Source organism: Lates calcarifer, linkage group LG8 (assembly GCF_001640805.2).
Source record: "Lates calcarifer isolate ASB-BC8 linkage group LG8, TLL_Latcal_v3, whole genome shotgun sequence".
In the NCBI taxonomy this organism is placed as follows: domain Eukaryota; kingdom Metazoa; phylum Chordata; class Actinopteri; family Centropomidae; genus Lates; species Lates calcarifer.
In genome coordinates this window covers 4,818,005-4,838,394 of record NC_066840.1, presented here as the reverse complement: position 1 = coordinate 4,838,394, position 20,390 = coordinate 4,818,005, and the positions used below count along the sequence as shown (strand labels likewise).

At 41.0% G+C, this 20,390-nt stretch overlaps 1 protein-coding gene across 3 annotated transcripts in view; it reads right to left on the bottom strand.

Annotated features, from left to right (window-relative positions):
• Positions 1-20,390, bottom strand: part of ppp3cb (protein phosphatase 3, catalytic subunit, beta isozyme) — a 35,130-nt gene that overhangs the window by 7,035 nt on the left and 7,705 nt on the right. For all 3 annotated transcript variants that reach the window (XM_018669587.2, XM_018669602.2, XM_018669595.2), the window contains exons 2-12: positions 15,519-15,719; positions 12,528-12,652; positions 10,861-10,972; positions 7,640-7,785; positions 5,750-5,889; positions 4,379-4,456; positions 3,262-3,356; positions 2,860-2,985; positions 689-766; positions 479-563; positions 102-199 (exon numbers count right to left, since the gene is read on the bottom strand). In XM_018669587.2, the coding sequence (XP_018525103.1) occupies positions 102-199; positions 479-563; positions 689-766; positions 2,860-2,985; positions 3,262-3,356; positions 4,379-4,456; positions 5,750-5,889; positions 7,640-7,785; positions 10,861-10,972; positions 12,528-12,652; positions 15,519-15,719 (1,284 nt within the window). The remainder of the gene's footprint in view (positions 1-101; positions 200-478; positions 564-688; positions 767-2,859; positions 2,986-3,261; positions 3,357-4,378; positions 4,457-5,749; positions 5,890-7,639; positions 7,786-10,860; positions 10,973-12,527; positions 12,653-15,518; positions 15,720-20,390) is intronic.

Genomic DNA, 20,390 nt, shown 5'->3' with positions numbered 1-20,390 from the left:
TGTGTGCCTTTTAAGTCTGTTTTGGAAAGTGTGTTCAGGGTTAAGTTGGGGAGTGCGTTTGTATGTGTGTGTGTGTGTGTGTGAGTGCATGAAACACTCACCGCTCTGCAGGGTCTGTTTGCCCCCAGACAGCACTCCGCTGGGCAGCATGCCTGTAGGGGTCAGTCCCTTCAGGGTCAACACGTTCTCACTCTCCTCCCTGAGAGACAGACAGAGAGGGTGTGTATGTATGTGACAGGTGTGTGTGTGTGTGTGGGGTGGTGGTGGGGGGAGCAGGTGATAAAGAGAGAATTACATAGAATTACACACTTCCCCACGCTGTGCACCTGCAAACACACAAAAACATGCCTGTGGGCTCAGAAAGTGACAATCTGGTGATTGCTGATTCATTTCTGCAAAAGTTAAAGGAAATACTCCATTTATAGACATATTGTACAAACACACACACACACATACACACAAAAGCAGCTCAACCCACCGTAGAACAGAGAACATTTTGGCCATCTTCCCAATGGCTCGGATCTTGTTTTTGATCACCTCTTTCCTTGCTGCTGCTGCGCTGGCTGTAAGACGATCGAGCATAAACTCAGTCATAGATTTAATTATCTGCAATTACTGATATGTTATTGAATCAACATAGTAAGTTTCATCACATATTGCTTTAATGCCATCATTGACTGTTTCATACCATCAAAGATTTCATCTCCATCGTTCATGAGTTCGTCGTCAGAGCAGATACTCAGGACATTGACCAGCATCTCAGTCACTGCAGGACAGAGACACACACTTAATCAGGGACATGTCGACACCCTGGTAGCCTGAGGGTTAGAGGAGAACTCTGGGATTTTTGAGCTTGGGCCTTATTTTCCCATGTTTTTTGGTGTAAATGATTGACAGGAACAAAAACCTTTGGAATCGGTGCAGTATTGAGTGACAACGGCATGCCCTGAAGCCACGGAACAGTACTGCAGTGTAATCCACCGGGCAATTGTCCACGTCAAAGATCATCCACTATAGTGGATCGCATCCACTATAATGCTTGTTTTTGCCACTAACAGGCTTAGATTGTTATTGTGTCTGACAACATTATAGTTAAGCTGGAGGGTAAGATCCTTTTTGTTTAACCAGAAACAGTCACAATATTACCACCAGACTCCACTGACAAATATGGTAATTTTACTGAACAGAACATGGGAGTTGCTGGTCAACCACTACCTTTATTTGTGTTATTGTGTGACTTGTTCTGGTAAAATTTCTGTTTTTGTCAATGGAAGCAATATATAATGATGTTTCCGGTTAAATTTAAAGGATCTTATACAAAAGGTCTATCTCTATAAGAATCATATCCATAATGTTGTCAGACACTTATAATAACAATCTGAGCCTGTCAGTGGAAAAAGCAAGCACTTTAGTGAACATACTTTGATGTGGACAATAGACCATTGGATTACATTGCAGCTCTGCTCTGGTCCACAGCTTCCCGTCATGCTGTTTTTGCTCAAAACTGCACTGATTCCGGAGATTTTTGTCCCTATCAATCATTTCCACCCATAAATGTGAGAAAATAAGGCCAAAATCCCAGAATCCCAGAATCCCAGAGTTAACCTTTAAGATGTGGTCTATAACTGATAGAATCCCTGGTTTACGCCCAGCTGAAGGCCCTTTTTGCATGTAATTCCCCATCTCTCCCTCTCTCCACCTTCATTTCCTGTCATCTCTCTACTCCCTCCAATAAAGGCATAAAATGTCTCAAAAAAAGAGGGATGTAGTGGAGGACAAATCTGGCTAAACTCTAGTTACCCACAAGTCCCTAATCCTGTAAGTAGGGTTTGTCCACCTTTTAAAGCTGATATCATAGCTATTTTTAGAGAATATTATAAAGCGGTACTAGAAACATAATAAGTACATAAAAAGGATATTCCTTTTAAGGTAACAAATTTATACAAAGGGTTCCTTGAGCTATTTTAGTCGTTTATGTGTTTGCTGATTGGTGTACATGGATTAGTTGCTGTTTTAAAAGGATGCTTTGGGATATTTACAATTTTACCTGATGCAAATACTGACAGCTATATTATTGATGTGTTCCTGGTAAGAAAAAGGTGGTGGCTGTGTGGAGCTTAACAGACTTGGTTGTATCAAAATCACTAAAATAAATCACCACATAGAGGTTTTACTTGTTTTCATATAGTCAGTCCTCCTACTTGGGAAAATATTTGACAAATATTGTATATAGCACTCTGATGTGCTCTGATCTTACATCGCTTAGTATAAAGACTAATGTATACTAGCTGATGCTGTGGTGTATGCTCAAACATCAAGCACAGAGTCACAAATTCATCAGGGACAGACATGATGCTATAGTCTGTCTAAAGTCAAAGCCAGGCTATAAGACAGAAACAGAGACAAGAGGCTCCATTCAGAACTTTGTCATTTGCATAATATTAGACTATCTCTTCATAGATGGTAGAAGCTACAGTTGATATAAATGTATCACTATATCACAATTTATGCCTCCAAATGAAACTGTGATGCAACTTATCAGGAGCCAAATTTTGTTCGTGACTCTGCATCACACTTCACCAGTCTCACCAGATTCTGCCTGTTAAAATCGGATGTGTTTCATAAAATGATATCAGCCTCAAAAGACAGATCTGATCTGAGTCATGGCCCAGTTCACCCCGAACCCTAACACCCTAACAAACCACAAGGTTTAACCCTTTAATCATCACAGCATCACTGAGGACAACCTGACTATATGATTTTCTAGGTTCTGTGTTTGGAAGAGTCTAAAAAGATATGTGTGTGTGTGTGTGTGTGTGTGTGTGTGTGTGTGTGTGTGTGTGTGTGTGTGTGTGGTACCCTTTTCTCCCACAAAGGGCAGCGACCAGGTGAAGACGTCCATGAAGTTGGGCAGCCAGTAGGGATGAGGAGAACAGTTGAACTGACGGATGTTCATCACATTGTTCTCATACTTCAGCACTGCCGCTGGACACACACACACACGCACGCACGCACACACACACACACACACACAGATATTATTTTTTTCAACTTTGGTGATTGTAGATGTTTGTGCTAACCATCAAACATAATGTTACACTAAGAAAAAGAACAAGTGACTTCACAGATGTTTTAAGTGTTCTTGTTCAGTCTTGGGTGAAAAATAACATACTTTTCAATTTGAAATAATTACACAGCAGGACTAACACGCCAGCTTTCTGTGTGTGAATACCCATGTGTGTATGTGTGTGTGTGTCAGACCTTTGTTGTTGTAGACATCCAGGTAGTTTGGAGCAGAGAAGATGGTGATGAGGGAGGGGAAACCTGTAGTCTGACTCTTCCTGTACATGCGGTACCTGAGGAAAGCGAGAGACAAACAAACCGCCCACGTTACAGCTATTCAAATGAAACACCACATCGCGGATGAAAAGTGAGGATTTGCTTCGGAGGTCTTTAAACCAGACAGGGACCAGTTGAAGGCGAGACAGCCATGCATTTAAAAGCAAATGATGGAGGAATAGAATCTCTGGCATGGCTAGGAAAAATCTGTGTGGGCAAAATGACAGGATAAAGTAAACTTGCCACTGAGTGGGGTACTGAAAGCCCCTAGTGTTTGAGAGAAGCTGTCACCACAAAGTTAACATTTTGATTTTTTGGGCCCAGATCTAGTGACTTACTCACAATCAAAACAACTCTGGGTGCAAGTGCTGAGATTAGATGTGACACACAAGTCTTTTGCACCCACAAACAAAGCACTCTCCACTGGCTGGGCCTCTTGAGGATGAACTAATTACAAAACATCAGTAATCAAGAATTTCAGGTATGGAAGCTTATCCCGCTAAAATTATAGTTTCTTTTGAACAGCCTTTGCTAAGTGCACCAAGACCCATGGACGATTACCCAGACTACCCTGCTGCATGACAGACAAAATACTGTTAATGGGTTCACCAAACACCACAACTCAGAGTAGCACTGCCTTAATTGCAGCATTATATTTAGAGGATTTTCACTGAGATAACAGATGTCGGTAATGGATTTGTGGGTCAGGAAATTGTGTTTTGCCCCCAGTATTTTATTTAGACTAGTACTGCAAACCTTACATGGCCTTTTGCTTCACCGTGCTGTTTCCAAGTAGCGAGTTAGTTAACCTGAATTTTTGCTCAGACTATTGGCTCTCTCAGTCAGACAAACTCTAACAATGCTAATAACACAGTTTAAAGGTGACAGAGGGAAAATTGTGGAACCTCTTTCCCCTTAATTCCCCCGACAAAGAAAAATAACAGCTCGGCACATGAAATGTCAAGGTAAGCCATTAAATTAAATGGTGCTCCCTTTTAAGCCGAGAGAAGGACTGAGCTGCGACAGTCAGTCAGCTTACCCAGCATCCTGTGCTTCATGCGCTCTGATGATTGACAGCAGGTTGTTGGTCTGTAGGAACTCGCACACTGCCGGGTAACTGGGGACAGGAAGGGAGACACAGAGAGAAACAGTGAGAGCAAGTAAATGCATCTGAAATGGGGCAATGGAAAAACATCTAGGGCAAAAAATATCCAAAAAGATCCAGTAAGAACCGCTTTACATAACAAACATGTCATTTGTTATTATATCAAGGCTGTTGTAAACCACAAAACAGATGGAAGTATTTTAAGTATGGCAGTGGGAGATGAGTAGGCCTCTTGTTTTCTAATGTCATTTCTGACTGGGACCAGCAGGGGGTATTAGTGAGTGCAGGCAGGCCTGAACGGGGCTTATGGCCGCCTCAGTGCTGTGGGGGCCGTGTATACACTAGTTGGTTGGTTGATGCTGTGTTTGCTAAACATAGAAAATCACAGTGTTCTCCTCAGATAACATGCCATAACACCAACTTTTACACTTGAGCAACCCAAGTAGGACCACACCAATAGTCCCATCTGTCTTTCAACTTCAGCTCCTCGTCTTTACATTCCTCTAATTTTTTTTAAATTCCAGCTTTCATCTTCTACCCCACCACCGCCACCCTCCTCCTATGTTGCTCTCCTTCTTTCTCTCACTGTATCTTAATATCACTCCATATCTGGCAGGAGTAGCCAGTCGTCATAGCAACAGAACCGTGCAGTCTCCCTAGGGATTGTGGGATATCGTTTCATGCTGAAACGGAACTGTGTGTATGTGTTTGTGAATGTGCTGTGTTTATCTGTTGTGCTTGTATACTGTGTGTGTGTGTGTGTGTGTGTGTGTGTGTGTGTAAACTGGCTAAGATTTTCTGTCTCTTGTACAAATCCCAGTGATTGTTATTGGATCTTGGATGTGGTGTAACCAAGCAGGAAGCATCTCTCTTCTCACCACCAACATCCCAAACCAATAGCCTGAAGTCCATCTAAAACTTATTACTTTCCTGATTTGTAAATGAAGGCCACATCTCCATCACACAAGGCATTCACAAGGCATCCAGATCATTAAAACACATCGAATGAGTCCTACACAACATACACAGGAACACGTTTGAGAGAACCTTATTTCTGTCTGCATGTTTCAGCTGGTAATTGAAAGAATATTGTTCCTTATGTGTATTTTTTATATCTGAATATTGCATTCAGTCTGGTTTGTTTGGACATCAGGGTAGTTCATATCTCTGAGCTTCATAAGTGTAGGGATCTAGTGTATCAAGGCTACCAGACTATATTCATTGCAATACAGGCAGACTTTCTTATAATATTTCCTTTTTGTTGGTGTCACCGTGGACGTTCCACAGAGTAACTTTGTCCTGTACCTGTAGAAATAGGAGCAGCCTCTGACTGTGTTGTGGCCAAAGTACTCCTGGGTCTTCTCATTGCCAAAGTCTTCCAGGGGGTCGGCCCACAACAGGTCACACATTGGCCCAAATGCTGGGGGCTCCTTGAACCGATCCAACTAGGACATAGAATGCACACGCACAAATACAAACAAAGAACACATAAAATATATTAGACAAACACAATTGTCAGCAAAATTATGTAGAAACAAACAAAATGCTTGGTCATATTAATCACACACATACGCATTAACACATATAGTATAAATCAGAGGAAAAAGAAAAGCAAATGCATAGCACACACAAATGCACACAAACACATACTGTTAGAGCAGAGCATCTCCATGGCAACCCTCACCACACAGGAGGGAGAAGATGTCACACCAGCAGATTCACCATGGAAACACTGCCATTAGATGAGGAAGTGTGTGTGTTCTCATGTCTCTGTGTTCATGTGTGTGCCCTTGTATTCTGTATTACCTTGAACTGCATATATACAGCATGTGTGTGTTGGTCTCTTTCACTGGTGTATTCTCTAGTTTCTTATGAATCCTCTGTATTTAGAGTATGAGGGCAGGCTGGTACAAAGGCATAAATAAAAGTTGGTGTGAGTGTTTATGTCTGGGCTTCCTGGTGTGTTTGAGTGCTGGGCATAGGTCAATCACATTACATTAATGTTATTATTTTTCTGAGTATGTAGTAGATATTCTGCCCTGCAAAACAGAACAGTAACTACTGAAGTTCAGGAAAACCAAGATTTTATACTTTTTTAGGCTTTTTATTTTACCCAAAATATAATAATACAATAAAGAGAAGCTAAGTAATACGTACAAAATGCAGATAGTGCATTCAGCCTTTGGATAATCTTAATGGAATGCAAGAGGAAATGTGACGGTCGCTTGAAAGGAGCTTTAGCCATTGTTGTGTTTACAATACAAGAGGTTAGAATACGCAGTCTTGACTCCTCAGTGAGTGGCTATCGGAAAGTGACGAGACAGACGGTTAGCATGCTAATGTTAATGGAAGAAAAAAAGTGATAGAACTAGAAAAACATGCTGTTGCTTTCCACCATTGGAGAAGCTCTTGAGTAAAGGAATGAAATTTGATGCTGACCTCGGGAAATTTCTTGCTAACATAGGCTATCTATAGACAAACTTACATATAGCACATTAATGAAAATAAACTTTACTTTAACAGTCCATACTTAATATGAATAAATGTATCTCTGTTTGAGGGTGTCTGTCTTGTCCTTCTGCTATTAATATTTATAATAAAAAACAGAATGAATTAATTTACAATGTTATAGAGTTAAATACATGATGTAAAGGTAGCTTACCCACAGCATGACCTCCACTACAGTCAAAAGTAAAGATAACAATTACTGCACCTACAATAAGCTAGTTACCTTTAGCATGAGTTTAGCTGTGGCTGGATTTAACTACTGCATTATTTACTTATTTGGAATAACCAACTGTTTATCAAAATGGGTATTCTTCTTTTATAAATAGGGAAAATCAATAAGTAAACTTAGTTTCAGCTTTAACTAAGGCTAGCTATGGCTATCTGACCAGCTAGTATATACACAGCTCTCTTGCTTTAGCTGATATTTGTCTCTGAAGCAGTGCAGTAAGTGTGATGACAGCTTCTAGGAATCCAAACCAGAGTATAGTGCGGTTTGGTTTTTAGCTCTACTCTATACTTACTCCAAATTAAAAAATCACTTTTTTCAGATTTTTTTACATTACACAGATGTCAAAAAGTCCACTCAGGTCTTAACTCAGTTTTGAGTATGCAGTATAATTACTGCATTTTGCCTCTGTAGGTGTTGTTAATTCAAACTTGTATGTGTGTGTATGCATCTTATTGTACCTTTTTGATGTCGTCCAGCGTGTGGATCTCTGGTGAAAGCCCCCCATGCACACACAGGAACTGCTGGTTCATCAGGGCTGCCAGGGGCAGGCAATCAAACGCCTCCATGCAGGATTCATACACCTGCTCCGAGTACTTGATCTTACCTGGAAGTGGTTGGAGGGGTGGAGAGATATTTCAAGACTTGAGACAAAAGAAGCGCCTGACTGTGTTCTGACATGCTTTGAACAGCCACCATCCTCGCGACGTACAGTCAGTCCCTGTCACTTGTGAGTGTGACTGTTACATATCGCACACAAACACAGTGCAACAAGAAATGCAGAGAACAAACAAACATGAAGCCTTTACATGGACAGATCTGAAGGCCTCAAACAGACTTGTTCAATTCCTCTAAAGACATAGTTTGGTTCACTTGAGTATAAAGGCCCTAACATGTAGGATTTTCACATAACACATTATTAATTTATGCTGCCATCTCTTCTTCAGCACTCCTATATGACCTGTTTCTCTCCTCTCTAATGATTTAGAAATGCTACTTCACAGGGAAGAAATATATGTTGGTTGGTGGAAAAGTGCTCTATATTACAGCACATAGCATATTATTGCAGGGAACATATGGATGCAAAGACTCCAATTCTGCTTCCAGTGAACAAAATCTGACCCAAATATAAGCATGAAGCAGCGTAGAGGCGTCACTGTGAGGCTGAATTTTTGCTTTATGAAAAACTCCTTTGATTTGGCAGCGATATCAATAAAGACATCCAACACGCAGCATCTTTAAGGACATTTCACACATGGGCGTAACAATACATCTGACACAAAACAATATCACAGGATTAAAATAGCTGAAAGGAGATAGGAGGAGAGAAATAGAAGGGGGGGGGGGGGGGATTTTGGATGACAGCGAGCAGGGAGGAGAGGATAGGAGAATGATAATTTCATAAAGAGAGAGGGAGAGAGATTGATGGGAGGAGACAGGAGAAGGAGGAGAGGTTAAGAGCAGTGAGAGGAAGAGAGGAAGGAGAGGAGACAATGAGGGAGGAGGAAAGAGAGATGGGAAGGAAGAAGGAGAGTGTGAGGACATGAGAACGACATGTACACAAATCAAAGCCAGTATTGTGGAGCACCGGCTTACAGTAGCCAGCATTTGTGTGCATGAGTGTGTGTGTGACAGCAAGGAGTGTGTGTTTGTCAACCTCTCCATCTGCCTTGTGTAGAGCAAGAGCTCATTATTGCTTGTCCACCAGTTGTCAGCTCCTTCCACACACACATACACACACCACATTCAAACATTTATGAAGACACTCTTGCACACGCATGCAGTCATAGTACATGCACTTGCACACACTTGTGGTACACACACACACGCACCCACATACACACATACACACTCATACACATAGCAGATGGTAATTGAGGGCGACCACTATTCGCCACGAGCACCAGGGGAAATTAGCTTCCTCGTCCCTTGGCCAATCAGACACAGAGGAGTAAGTCCCTGAGCCAATCATTAAGGGCCAAATTAATTTGCTGCTAATCACCCACTCTCGGACAGGACGGCGAAACTCACTGGCAGAGGAGAGAGTCAGAGAAACGCAGAGAGAGAGACTGGGGGAGGGAGGGAGAGATGGAAGCTAGATGGAGAGGAAGAGGAAGAGAAATGGGATGGGAGGGTGGGAAAGGAGGGAGGATACAACCTGCCAGTAACAGAAAAGGATGGTGGGGAACTTTGAGTGGGATGAAGAGAAGAAGCAGAGATTCTACAGAAAAGACATAACTTCACAGCTGAAACGATCAGTCAATGTATCGATTAGTTGATTGTCAGAGGATTAATCTGTAGCAATTGACTGTTTGCTAAACCCCTGTCCCGAGCAGCAGCTTATCCAATCAGAGCGTTACTAAGCACGACAGGCCCATCAAGGGTTGAATTTCTCCACATATCGAAGCAGTGTGCATCAGGCTGCAGCAAGGGTAATACTTACTATCTAAAGAGTTTGGAGGGAAGTGCAAGGAATGGATTGAACTGTGTGCTTCTCTGCTCTAATGTAAGCTGCAAACATTAGCATGTCTTGCTAACTATCTCACTACCAGTATTAGTAACCTAACCCAGCCTGACCCAACGCTACCTCAAAGTCCAAGGAGCATTTCATTAGCTAACTACATTTTGTGGGGCTACAGGTTTCAACTGCAAAAGCCCTGATCATGATAGCACAGCCACTGTGTAGTATTTCACCACTGTGTGGAAGCCAATTCTCGACGCTTCTACATCAGAGTTTAGATTAAGGTTAGCAGCTCTGTCCTGCTCTGTTGGATTTGGGGAGGTCTACACTCCAGTAACTCCAGTAGCAGCCAAACATGTAATCTGAAGTTTCAAACTCATCAGTTAGTCCTCACCCTCAGCCTTTTCTCTTGTAACATTAAAAGAGAGGCTGACAATTAAAAAATACAGACGATAAAGCATAACTTTGGTTTTGCTTGTTCAATTATGTAAGTTAAGCTGCTAAGCAGTGTTAAATAACAGTCTTATATTTTTATATCATACTTACATAATACCAGGACTAACTGGCTCTACACCGCAAAAGAAAAACAATGCTTTGCATCTACTACATGGATTTTCAATAAAGACACTGATTTTGTGTTGGGAACATGTAGCTTTAGCTTCAGTCTTTTAGCATTACATCATGTATGTGGCCACGGGTAAAACACAATTTCCAGAGTTCTTGTTCTAAATGAGTCAGCTGGAAATGTGAAAGGTCATCTGGAATTTTCACCCAACTCATGGCATGGTAGCTGGCTAACATCCTGCTGATAAAGTTAGTGACAGTTGTCATTTCAGCACAACTGATGGTCGTGAAAAGTCTTCATTTGTCTACCTTATTTGGATTATCAAAGTCCCATTGTTTCAAAAATGACTTTGGATTAAATTTTTGATCGTAAGTCACACTGTGCACTGCACATGTGCCATACAAGAACGGAGGGGCTTAGCAAAAAGTTTTTCCAGTGTGAATTAGCTTTGGGTTTTGGACTGACAGTTTGGTGTCAGCTTGAGCTTTGGTGATGGTGATGGGCTTTTTATTTCACTTTTCAACATTTAGGATGGGATGTGGTTATAAAGGGAAGAACAACAGAAATATAACTGGTTTGAAATGCAGTGACACAAAGGTAGAAACAGTGTAGAGATGTACTGTATAATTTTAGGGGAAAACGCAAGAGTTACTCACATTCTTGTTTGAAGGTGAAATATTCGGTCAGATGTCTACATTCATGGTTTCCCCGTAGAAGAAAGAGTGTCTTTGGGTAGAGGATTTTCAGTGACCATAGGTACAGCACACACTGAACATTCACCAGGGAAGAGAAAATAAAAGAAGGTTAAATTAGTAAGTAGTACCACCTTTAATACTGAAAAAAAAATGTCTTATATTGCTAAGCATAAAGGACTAGTTTGACATTTTTTGTCATGGCAGCACCTTAGAACAGAGCAAGGCTAGCTGTTTCTACATACTCTGTCTTCATGTTTAGCTGAGCTAACAGAAAACCACAACTGTCATTTTTACACTTCAGTTTTTGATCAGTTCAGAAAGTAGCTGATTTCCCCTGTCTTTATGCTAAGCTAAACTAGCTCTCCCCTGGCTATAGCATCATATAACCAGAAAGACATCAAACTTTCCCAAAATATCTGCCACTTCTTTAAAAAACAAACTAAAGTAAAAACATCTTTTGCTTCAGGACATCATTGCTGGCATGTAATCGTATGAGGCAGAGTTGGTGTCATTTCACTTTAATTTCCCCTCATTAAATTCAAACTGGAAATTCAAAGCGTGACACAGAGAATCACGATGGAGCCGTTACTAGGAATTCCTTCTCTGAATGAACCATCCACTGCCCAAATTAATTGAGCTGAAAGCAAATTGATCCGTACTCCAGTCTAAAGATAGACATAAACAGGATTTTGACAAGAATCATCTCAAATCAGACCGTGCTGATTAACAGGAAAAAATAAATTGAGAACAGCTGTGACTATGTCTGACATCTTTTCAAATTTAAAAACCACCCAGCATGTTTTCATTGTTTTCACTTTGTTAACCCTACAAATAGCTCAGAGACTGTTCTCTCACCTTTACACTGTACCATCCCTGCTCTACATTAACTCCCCTGTCTATGTGTCCTTGAAGTGTGTTAGGAAGGTGGCCTAAATATTGCTCCCTCTGCTCCAAACTCACTCCATGTCAGTGCCACATCCTTTATGCTTATCCTTTATATTGTGGATTCAGCTCACAGTTGATCTGTGGTGCATTTCTGCCATACAAAGTGATCGCAAAATACTTCATTGCACTCATGCCCAAAGAATCAAATGTCCAAAGAGTCCTCTGGATAATATATTGCCTCCACTCAGCTTCCATACATATTTCAGTAGGTAGCATATTATACTCTTGTTAGTGATTACGGACCTTGAATCATTCTCTGTCTGTTATGTCCTATAGGAAAGCACAGGCTACTCAATCTGAACAGTGTGTGAAAGCTGATCTTAATAATGAGGCTCCCTGTCCATGAATATTAAATTACATCACCTTGGTATATGTACATTGTCAGACACACATTGTGGTGTGTCAGTGCTAAACTAAAGTACCATTTGTACATTTATAATACATTAAATACAGCACAATGCTGTAACAGTATACCTCAGTAGTGATATAAATATCACCCCTGGAAAGTGCAATAGACTTCAGAGCAATATACACTATAATGTACACTGATTTAGCTGTAAACTCACTGTATACATAATAAAGGGAGCTTGCAATATTTTTGTGTGAATACACACCCTGTAAAATGGAGACATGTTAAGGTATATGTTACAGTGAAGTATGTACAGTGCTGGTTCCATCCTCACCTCGATACTGAAGTAACCCCTGTCCACATAGTCCCCTAGGAAGAGGTAGCGTGTGTTGGCAGGAGAACCTCCTACTTCAAACAACTTCATCAGGTCGAAGAACTGGCCGTGAATATCTCCACACACTGTGGAAACAGCACATAGCAAGTTACAGTCATAAACACCAGAGCTCTCAGCTGCCACATGTAAAGTTTCTGCAACTTAGTTAACAAATGTGGGACTGTTTTTGCTTTGGTGGCTCCATATGGCCTGATTTGCATCTGCAGAGGTATATCTGTCCCATGTGCTGATCTAGAAAATTCACTCATCTACGAGATGAAAAAAACAGAAAATAAATGATAAAAAATATACTCCTAAAATAATCTAGTTCAGTCATTTTAAGGCCTAAACATTACCTGTCGGTAAAGAAATACCTCATGGATCAGGAAAAGGCTTCTTGCACCAATCGTCTAAAATGCTATGCTTATATAATACTGAGATTATTAGTTAATAAATTGATTTGTTAATTGACAGAAAATTAATCAGTAGCCAATTAGTCACTTTTCAAGCAAACAACAAAAATAAATAAAAACATTTGCAGGTTCCAGTTTCTCAAAGGCACAGATTTTCTTTTTTTTTTCTTTTCTCATCGTAAACTGAATATCTTTGGGTTTTGCACCGTTAGTTGGACAAAATAGACAGTCTGTGTGAGTGTCAGCTGAGTGTCAGCTTGGGGTCACTTAATCGTACATTAGCAGCTATCATACTTTAATAGCATTTACTGTTGTGCTACAACACCTGTAGTTTTGATGTAAAAGCGCTGATATCTGCTCTACATTAGGTGACATTTGTTCTTAATCATGATAAAAAACATTAGTTTCTTTTATGACTACGTCCACAGCAATCAGACAGGGGCCTCATGAAGTCTGATCCTATACAGACTTTTCTGATTTTCTCGGCTGTGTTGCCACAATTTTTCCACAGATTTGTTCCAAGTTACATCCAGGAGTATTGGACCTAATTCAGATCAGGCCTTTTCACATGCTGAACACTTCATATTTTGAAAGACTTCAGGACTGTGTCTGTCTGTATGATCTGCCAGCATACATCTTCCCGTCCGCCTCCCTCACCATCTGTCTGGTCTCTCCTTTCACTTTTAGTTGATGTCATAGTTCCCCCTCTGCAGCCATTTTACGATGGCCATTTTGCATCTGTCCGGCCGGCTACGTCTGTCTGTCTCTCCATCTGCTTGCCATGTTAATGTCTGTTTTTGTGTCTACTCCTAACCATTCACTTTAATTTGAACTGGGAATTGGGAATGCAAAATGGCATGAGTGAAATTGAGCTGTACCTGTCTGCCTCCTCAGTCCTCAGATCTGTCTCAGTATCCTCCCAGAAGCCTCCATGTGACACCTTAAAAGCCTGTCAGTTCAGATTTTAGCCATCCACCTACCTGTCTGTTCACTGGCTGGTCTATCTTAGAGCATTTCCAGGGAGACTGCATCAAAGTGCTAAACTGTTTTCTGAAACTTAACATATGCTGAAAGCCATCTCTACAAGAAGCTGCATTATTTTCTGTAGTTTCATCTCTAAAATCTAAAGGTTATTTCCAATCATAGATAACTCAGACAACAAAAAATCTCAAGTGGGTGTTTCTGTGTCAGAATCTGTAAAAGTGGAGAAACTTGGAAACAATGATCAATATGCTGCTCCTTGGGAAAGAGCAGGTTTGAGAACCTCTGCACTAAGCTGCTTATGATCAGCTGTCTCTCTATCTGCCTGTCTATCTGTCCTTGTCCCTGGGGATCTGTACCTGTGAAAGCTGAGCGATGTTCCCACACTGCGTGGGCACAACAACCCACACAGAATTATCTCACCGCTTGCATTTGCATAAACGCACACGCACGCATGTGTGCAGACACACAGGTACACTAACTGAGCGGTGTCAATAGGTTGAGAGTGTCTGAGTCTGCCTGCCTGCTTGTCTGTCTTCTCTGTCATCGTCTCAGAAACTTGTTTTTCTATTTTGTTCTCCATCGATCTCAATCTCCTCCTCCTCCTCCTCCCCTCCACATACTCCTCGGTTCATACCATTTCCTGGCAAGGGAATACATGCAGATATTACCAAAGCCAGCGCTCGCTATTGTGAGGTACATGACTGCCAATTGGTTCTCTCAGTGAAGTGTGACCGAATAACAGTTCATATTAAAAGTGTGGCAGATACGTATGGCAGATTAATGAATCAACAAATGGAAACTGATTAATGCATAATTACTGATCTTTCTGCCTTTTGCTCTGCAGCTCCATTTCTCTGGCTCTGTGTTTGACTGTTGCTATCTGTGCCCTCACTGTGAAAATGTGAGATCCATTGTCACTCATGCATGCATATTAACACACACACACACACAGCTTTTTTGTGCTCTGCAAACTGTTTTTAAAGGAGTACTTTGACATTTTGGGAAATACTCTTACTCGCTTTTTTGATCCGTACCACTCTCACATTAGTCTGTTTAATAGCTGCAGATTAGCTTAGCATAAAGATCAGAGACAGGGGGAAACAGCTAGCTTGGTTCTGTGTGCTGGACTGTTTCTCGGCCAGAAGTAGAGACTCCAGGAAATTACCACTCCCAAACAATAAATTGTCTGGCACATAGCCCTCCAATACAATGGCAGTTTTTACACTTTACACACAGTTTTTGTGCAGATTGAACAAATGACATTAATTACTGAACTTGCTAATTCCTCCCATTTCCAGTTTCATGCTAAGCTAAGCTGTTTGGCTGCTGGCTGTAGTGTCATACTTACCGTACAGATATGTATGAGTGGTATCAGTCTTTTCATCTAACTAGCAAGAGAGCAAATATGCATATTTCCCAAAATGTCAAACTATTCCTTTAATTGATATTGGATTTAGTTTCCCTACTATTCTCTGCTAACTGTCCTGTAATTCTTTATTAAATTACAGACGTATTTACACTCAGTGCTTTGTTGTGTTTCAACACTATACCATACCCGTGACTGGTGCCTCAATATCCAACATAGTGCGCTCCTGGCGCAGGATGGCGGCACCCTCATCGATGATGCGCAGGGCCACGGCCTCCTCCAGCCGGCCCTCCTTGGTGAGATGTGCTTTGAGCAGGTCCACCCGCGGCCGGCCCTCAGCGTCAAACACCTCCTTCATGGTCAGCCGGTGGGCCAGGGGGAAGGGGACCGCTGAAGGGGGACGTTGGGGATGATGGAGAGGACAGGGAGAAGATGGAAGTGAGAAGAGGGTGTGGAGATTAATGGAGGCAGAGGAAGAATCAATGAAGGAGGCAGAAAGGGTGATAAATTATAGCAGATATTTGAGATCAAGACAGGGGAGGAGAGTTTGAATTAGTGGATGTATAGATGGAGGTGAGGTGGATTATGGAAGGAGTGGGAGAAGTTGATGCAGGAAAACAGAGAAGAACATTTATTATAATGCAGAACATGATTTATTGGCATTTCCTGTATTCTTCGAGCTTGCCCACAAACATCAGAAGTCCTCAATCTTCACTATTATCCTGATCACACCTCTGCTTTAACAGTGTGTATATATTTGTGTATGTGTGTTACGGAGACCTAGGCGTGTTGTATTGAAGCAGGGGCTGCCAGAGTTATCAGGGCTGCCTGCCTCTGTTCTGCAGTAATGTCTCTCTGCCTCTCTGCCTCTGTTCTGCAGTAATGTCTTTCTTACATAATGAAGGCCCCCAGGGCGCTGCTGTAGAGGGGGGTTGACTGACGACGGGGGTGATACAGCAAGAGCGCACAGCTGCACGTGAGGAGTCACATACACACATATGAAGACACACTCGACAAAACGCAGACACGCACATGAGTGTTCTTAACAAACAGGCGCAAACTCAGTGGCAAGAAACAAAAGGCAGAGGCGCAGGGGCGCATGCGTACATCATGTATGGCACAATGGCGTTAACATGCATGAACGCATGTGTGTGAGCCTACAGTGGCACACACACACACACATTCAAGCTCATAAAAGGTATTGTTATGCAGGATCCACAGAGCCTGTTGGAGCCCCACCAGTGCTAACACAGATAATGGCCTAGATCACACCCTAAAAACTAGGCCTAGCTCTCTCTCTCTCTCTCTCTCTCTCTCCCTCTCTCTCCCTCTCTCTCCCTCTCTCTACACACACTTTCACTCTCTGTCACTTTGTCTCTGTTTTGCACTCTCTCCTCTTGCCCCTTCTCTGTTTTTTTCTCATTTTTTTTCACTTCTCTTTTTCTCTAGCTGCATCTCTCTCTTCCTGTCGCTGTAACAGGCCACAGTCTCTTCAGCGAGCTTTCACACTGATGTCCATCATTACATTTTAATGTGATACTAACATTTTATTTTTTACATTTTTTTTTGGAGTAAAAGTAGCTCAACAACCACATGGAACCAGACTGCACGGTTTTATATAATCACCACTGAAACATCAGCAACATTTAGCCAGTAATGTCAGATGAGCTGTCGAGGGGAGGGGGGGAGGTGGGCACATTAAATGCTGGACAAATCGTTAACAATCAACCTACTCTAAATCAGGAATTTTATGTGTAATTATGAGGATTTTCAAATGTGTCTGTTGATGAAAACGGCTTCTGACAAATCATATGTTTACTGTATGATTGCTCTGGTTTTGAGCTATTTTCAGACTAAAGTAACATCTAGCCATTTGAATCTAACAAGGTATGGGGGGGGGGGGGGCCACCTTTTCTTGTTTTCTAGGACTCACAAATGCACATATTTGGACACCCTAAAGTATCTAATGGCACCTACCACACCACCAAGACACTTTTACGCACCTTAAGACTGAACCCAACACACACAAGAACACCCTGAGACATCCCAGGACACCTCGAGCTGCCAAGCACAAGAGTCTGTTTTCCATCTACTGAGAACAGCACTTCTACATGTTAAAACCAGTTTTGCTTTTCAGGTTAGGACTGATTAATATTTTAAAAGGTTTGCGCGCCCCGGGCTGTCAGAGAACATAAGCTAGAAAAAGAATTACTCATGCATGTTGGTATTTGTGTGACTTCATATTTATTTATAAAAGGAAACAACAGGGCCCGGTCAGAATGTGGCTAAACCTCCTCCTTCATTGTACTCTATTGTCCTGTCCTGTACTACTGTATTGCACTACGCAGTACTGTGCTATGCTACAAACTGAAACTATGCATGTTATAAAAACCTGCATACATATTGGAAATAGCTACAGTACTATTTTAAAGCTTGCACATGTATACAGGAACTCAATGTATGTACAGTATGTACATTTCTGATAACACTGAGGCTGCTGGTGTGTGTGTGTGTGTGTAAAACAGAAAGAGAAAGAGAGAGAGAGCGAGAGAGAGAGAGAAAGGGAGAAGCGAGAGCGAAAGAGTGTGAAACTCGTAAATTGTGAGAGCAGTGTGAAAGTAGGGCAGGTATGAGAGAGTGGAGAGCAGCAGAGACACAGAGCTTGGGGAAAGGAACTATACTTGGGAAAACTATACTTGGCAGTTAGGGAATAGAGGGAGGAGAGGTTCAGCACCAACACAGTCAAACTAAGAAGCTCTGCACCTGACGACTGACCATCTGATGAGTGTGCAGTTCAAGGGGAATACTGCTGGATTTCAGACAAACTTTAGAATGGAATGGATGATGACTGAAAGCCGTCTGGGATTTAGACCTGAAAATTATGTAAAAATCATGTCTAAACTTGATAATGTTAGTCTGACATGAATTTGTGAAACATGTTGGTATGCCTTTGTCTTCCTCAGATCAATTTTGTTGGCAAAAATAAGAATTTTCTCCCCTAATAATGACAGACTCTCTGCATACTGCATCAGAATTTGTAGGCCTGGAGCTCAACATTAATGCAGTAGAAATGCATTTACATTTCATACACACTTATAGCCTGCAGTACGACTGATCACTTCACATGTTAGCTAGTTGGGGGCTCATCTGATAGGCCTGGTTCATGTATGTATCTTATAAGGGTCATGGCTGAATATCATTAGGTTGTAATAGAAAATACGAAAAGAAAATGGACAAAGCAAAAAAAAAGAAAAAAAGAAAAAGAAAAAAAAGACTCATTTCAAAGCAGGACTTTAGTTCTACAGCCGTGCTAGCAGCTTTGTGAGGCTGGATTTATGCACAGCTGTGCTTTGAGCTAAATGCTGACATTAGCATGCTCACAGTGACACAATACTAATGCTCATGTTTAGCAGGTATAATGTTTACCATGGTCATCATCTTAGTTTAGTGTGTTAGCATGCTACGATTCGCTTAGTAGCACTAAACACAGAGTACAGTTTTGCAGGTGTTTGGACATAAACCAAAGTAATGGACAAATTAAAACTTAAAAAAAAAAAAAAAAATCAGCAGATCACCAAAGACATTAGGGTTAATTCTTTGGCAATCCAACCAATAGTTGTCAAGACATTTTCTCTCAAAACCAAAGATGTAATGGTGGCTTTACAGAAAAAGAGGGATTGCCAAATTCAAAAAGATTAATCATTAAGGAACAAAGAATGTCTGTACAAAAGTTATTGCCAATCCATCCAATAGTTGTTGAGATATTTCAGTCTGGATCTGGAGCTGCTGACAGACTGATATTCCCTTATACTTGCTAGTGTGGCTAAAAAGACATACACACTGCACTGCTCTCATATAAAATGATGGGGTCTTTTTTATTTTCCTTCTATGTAAATTGAGCTTTTGTATCCTGGTGTTTTCTTCCTAAACCCTTTATGATTAAGCAATTTTTTGGGGAAGTCTAGAAAGTATGAAAGAAAAATGTGGTATTTTTAGGCAAACAAAACTAGAGCTCCTAATAAGCAGGAAGCAAAACAAATACTGAAAATTTTGGATAAGTTTTGATCATTTACTGTATCCAGAAAAGGTATTGATATTATTATTATTGCTATTAGAACTCATATTTTAAATGTGTTCAATGCATTGTTCTGGTTATTAGAGTTGTGTAATTTAATTTTTAATGTAAAGTTTATAGTAATGCTGACAAATTCACGTGGGATTCCATATAGGAGGCGTCATAATGAAATAAATCCTTCCATGATGAACTTCAACCAGACAGTCTTGATAAGTACAAAGGGCAAAAGCAAAAGTACCACCTATAAAGTCTGCTGTCTTTTCACCAGCAAAATATCTTTCATTGCAAGTTTAAGCCCCAGCTGGAGGAATTTCCCCCTCTAGCACTCAACATTCATGCTTCTCCAATGAGACTCTCTCAAGCTATTCCTGATATTCTTGTCTAGTTTTTCTCTGCCAGAGAGAACCTTTACTACACAAAAGTTAATGTAACTTAGCCCAGTGTTAGCAAACTACTATTCAAACCAAGACTTCAGAAGAAACAGTCTGAGGTACGTCATTAAGGTATTCACCTCCTTTCACAGAGAGGCCACTGAAACAGCCTCTAACATTAACAACATAAATATGAGCAGGATTCTGCTAGCTTCAATTATGGACTAGCACTAACACAGTTTTACAACATACTGCTGGCTGTAACAATGGCAAACCTTTCTGTGTCATCCAACTGTAAGACTGTTATCTACACACTTGAGCTAGCTATAGTTATTTTAACATAAAATGAGTGTCGTCTTCTTTCATGGATGAATTCCAGAATTCCTTTAGCCTGTATTGCTACATATAAATAATCATGTTGGCATAAAATAGGGGTTGTTCTAGCTTAATATTTTGTGTAAAGATAACAAGTAGTTCAAAACCTAAATTATTCAGATACAGACCCACCTGCCAGGAAGACCAGAAGGCGAATGTAATGGTAGCTAGGCTAACACTATGCTCCATAGAAAATATTTCATCAGCTGAGGGCAAGAGTTACTTTGTAATTAACAGAGA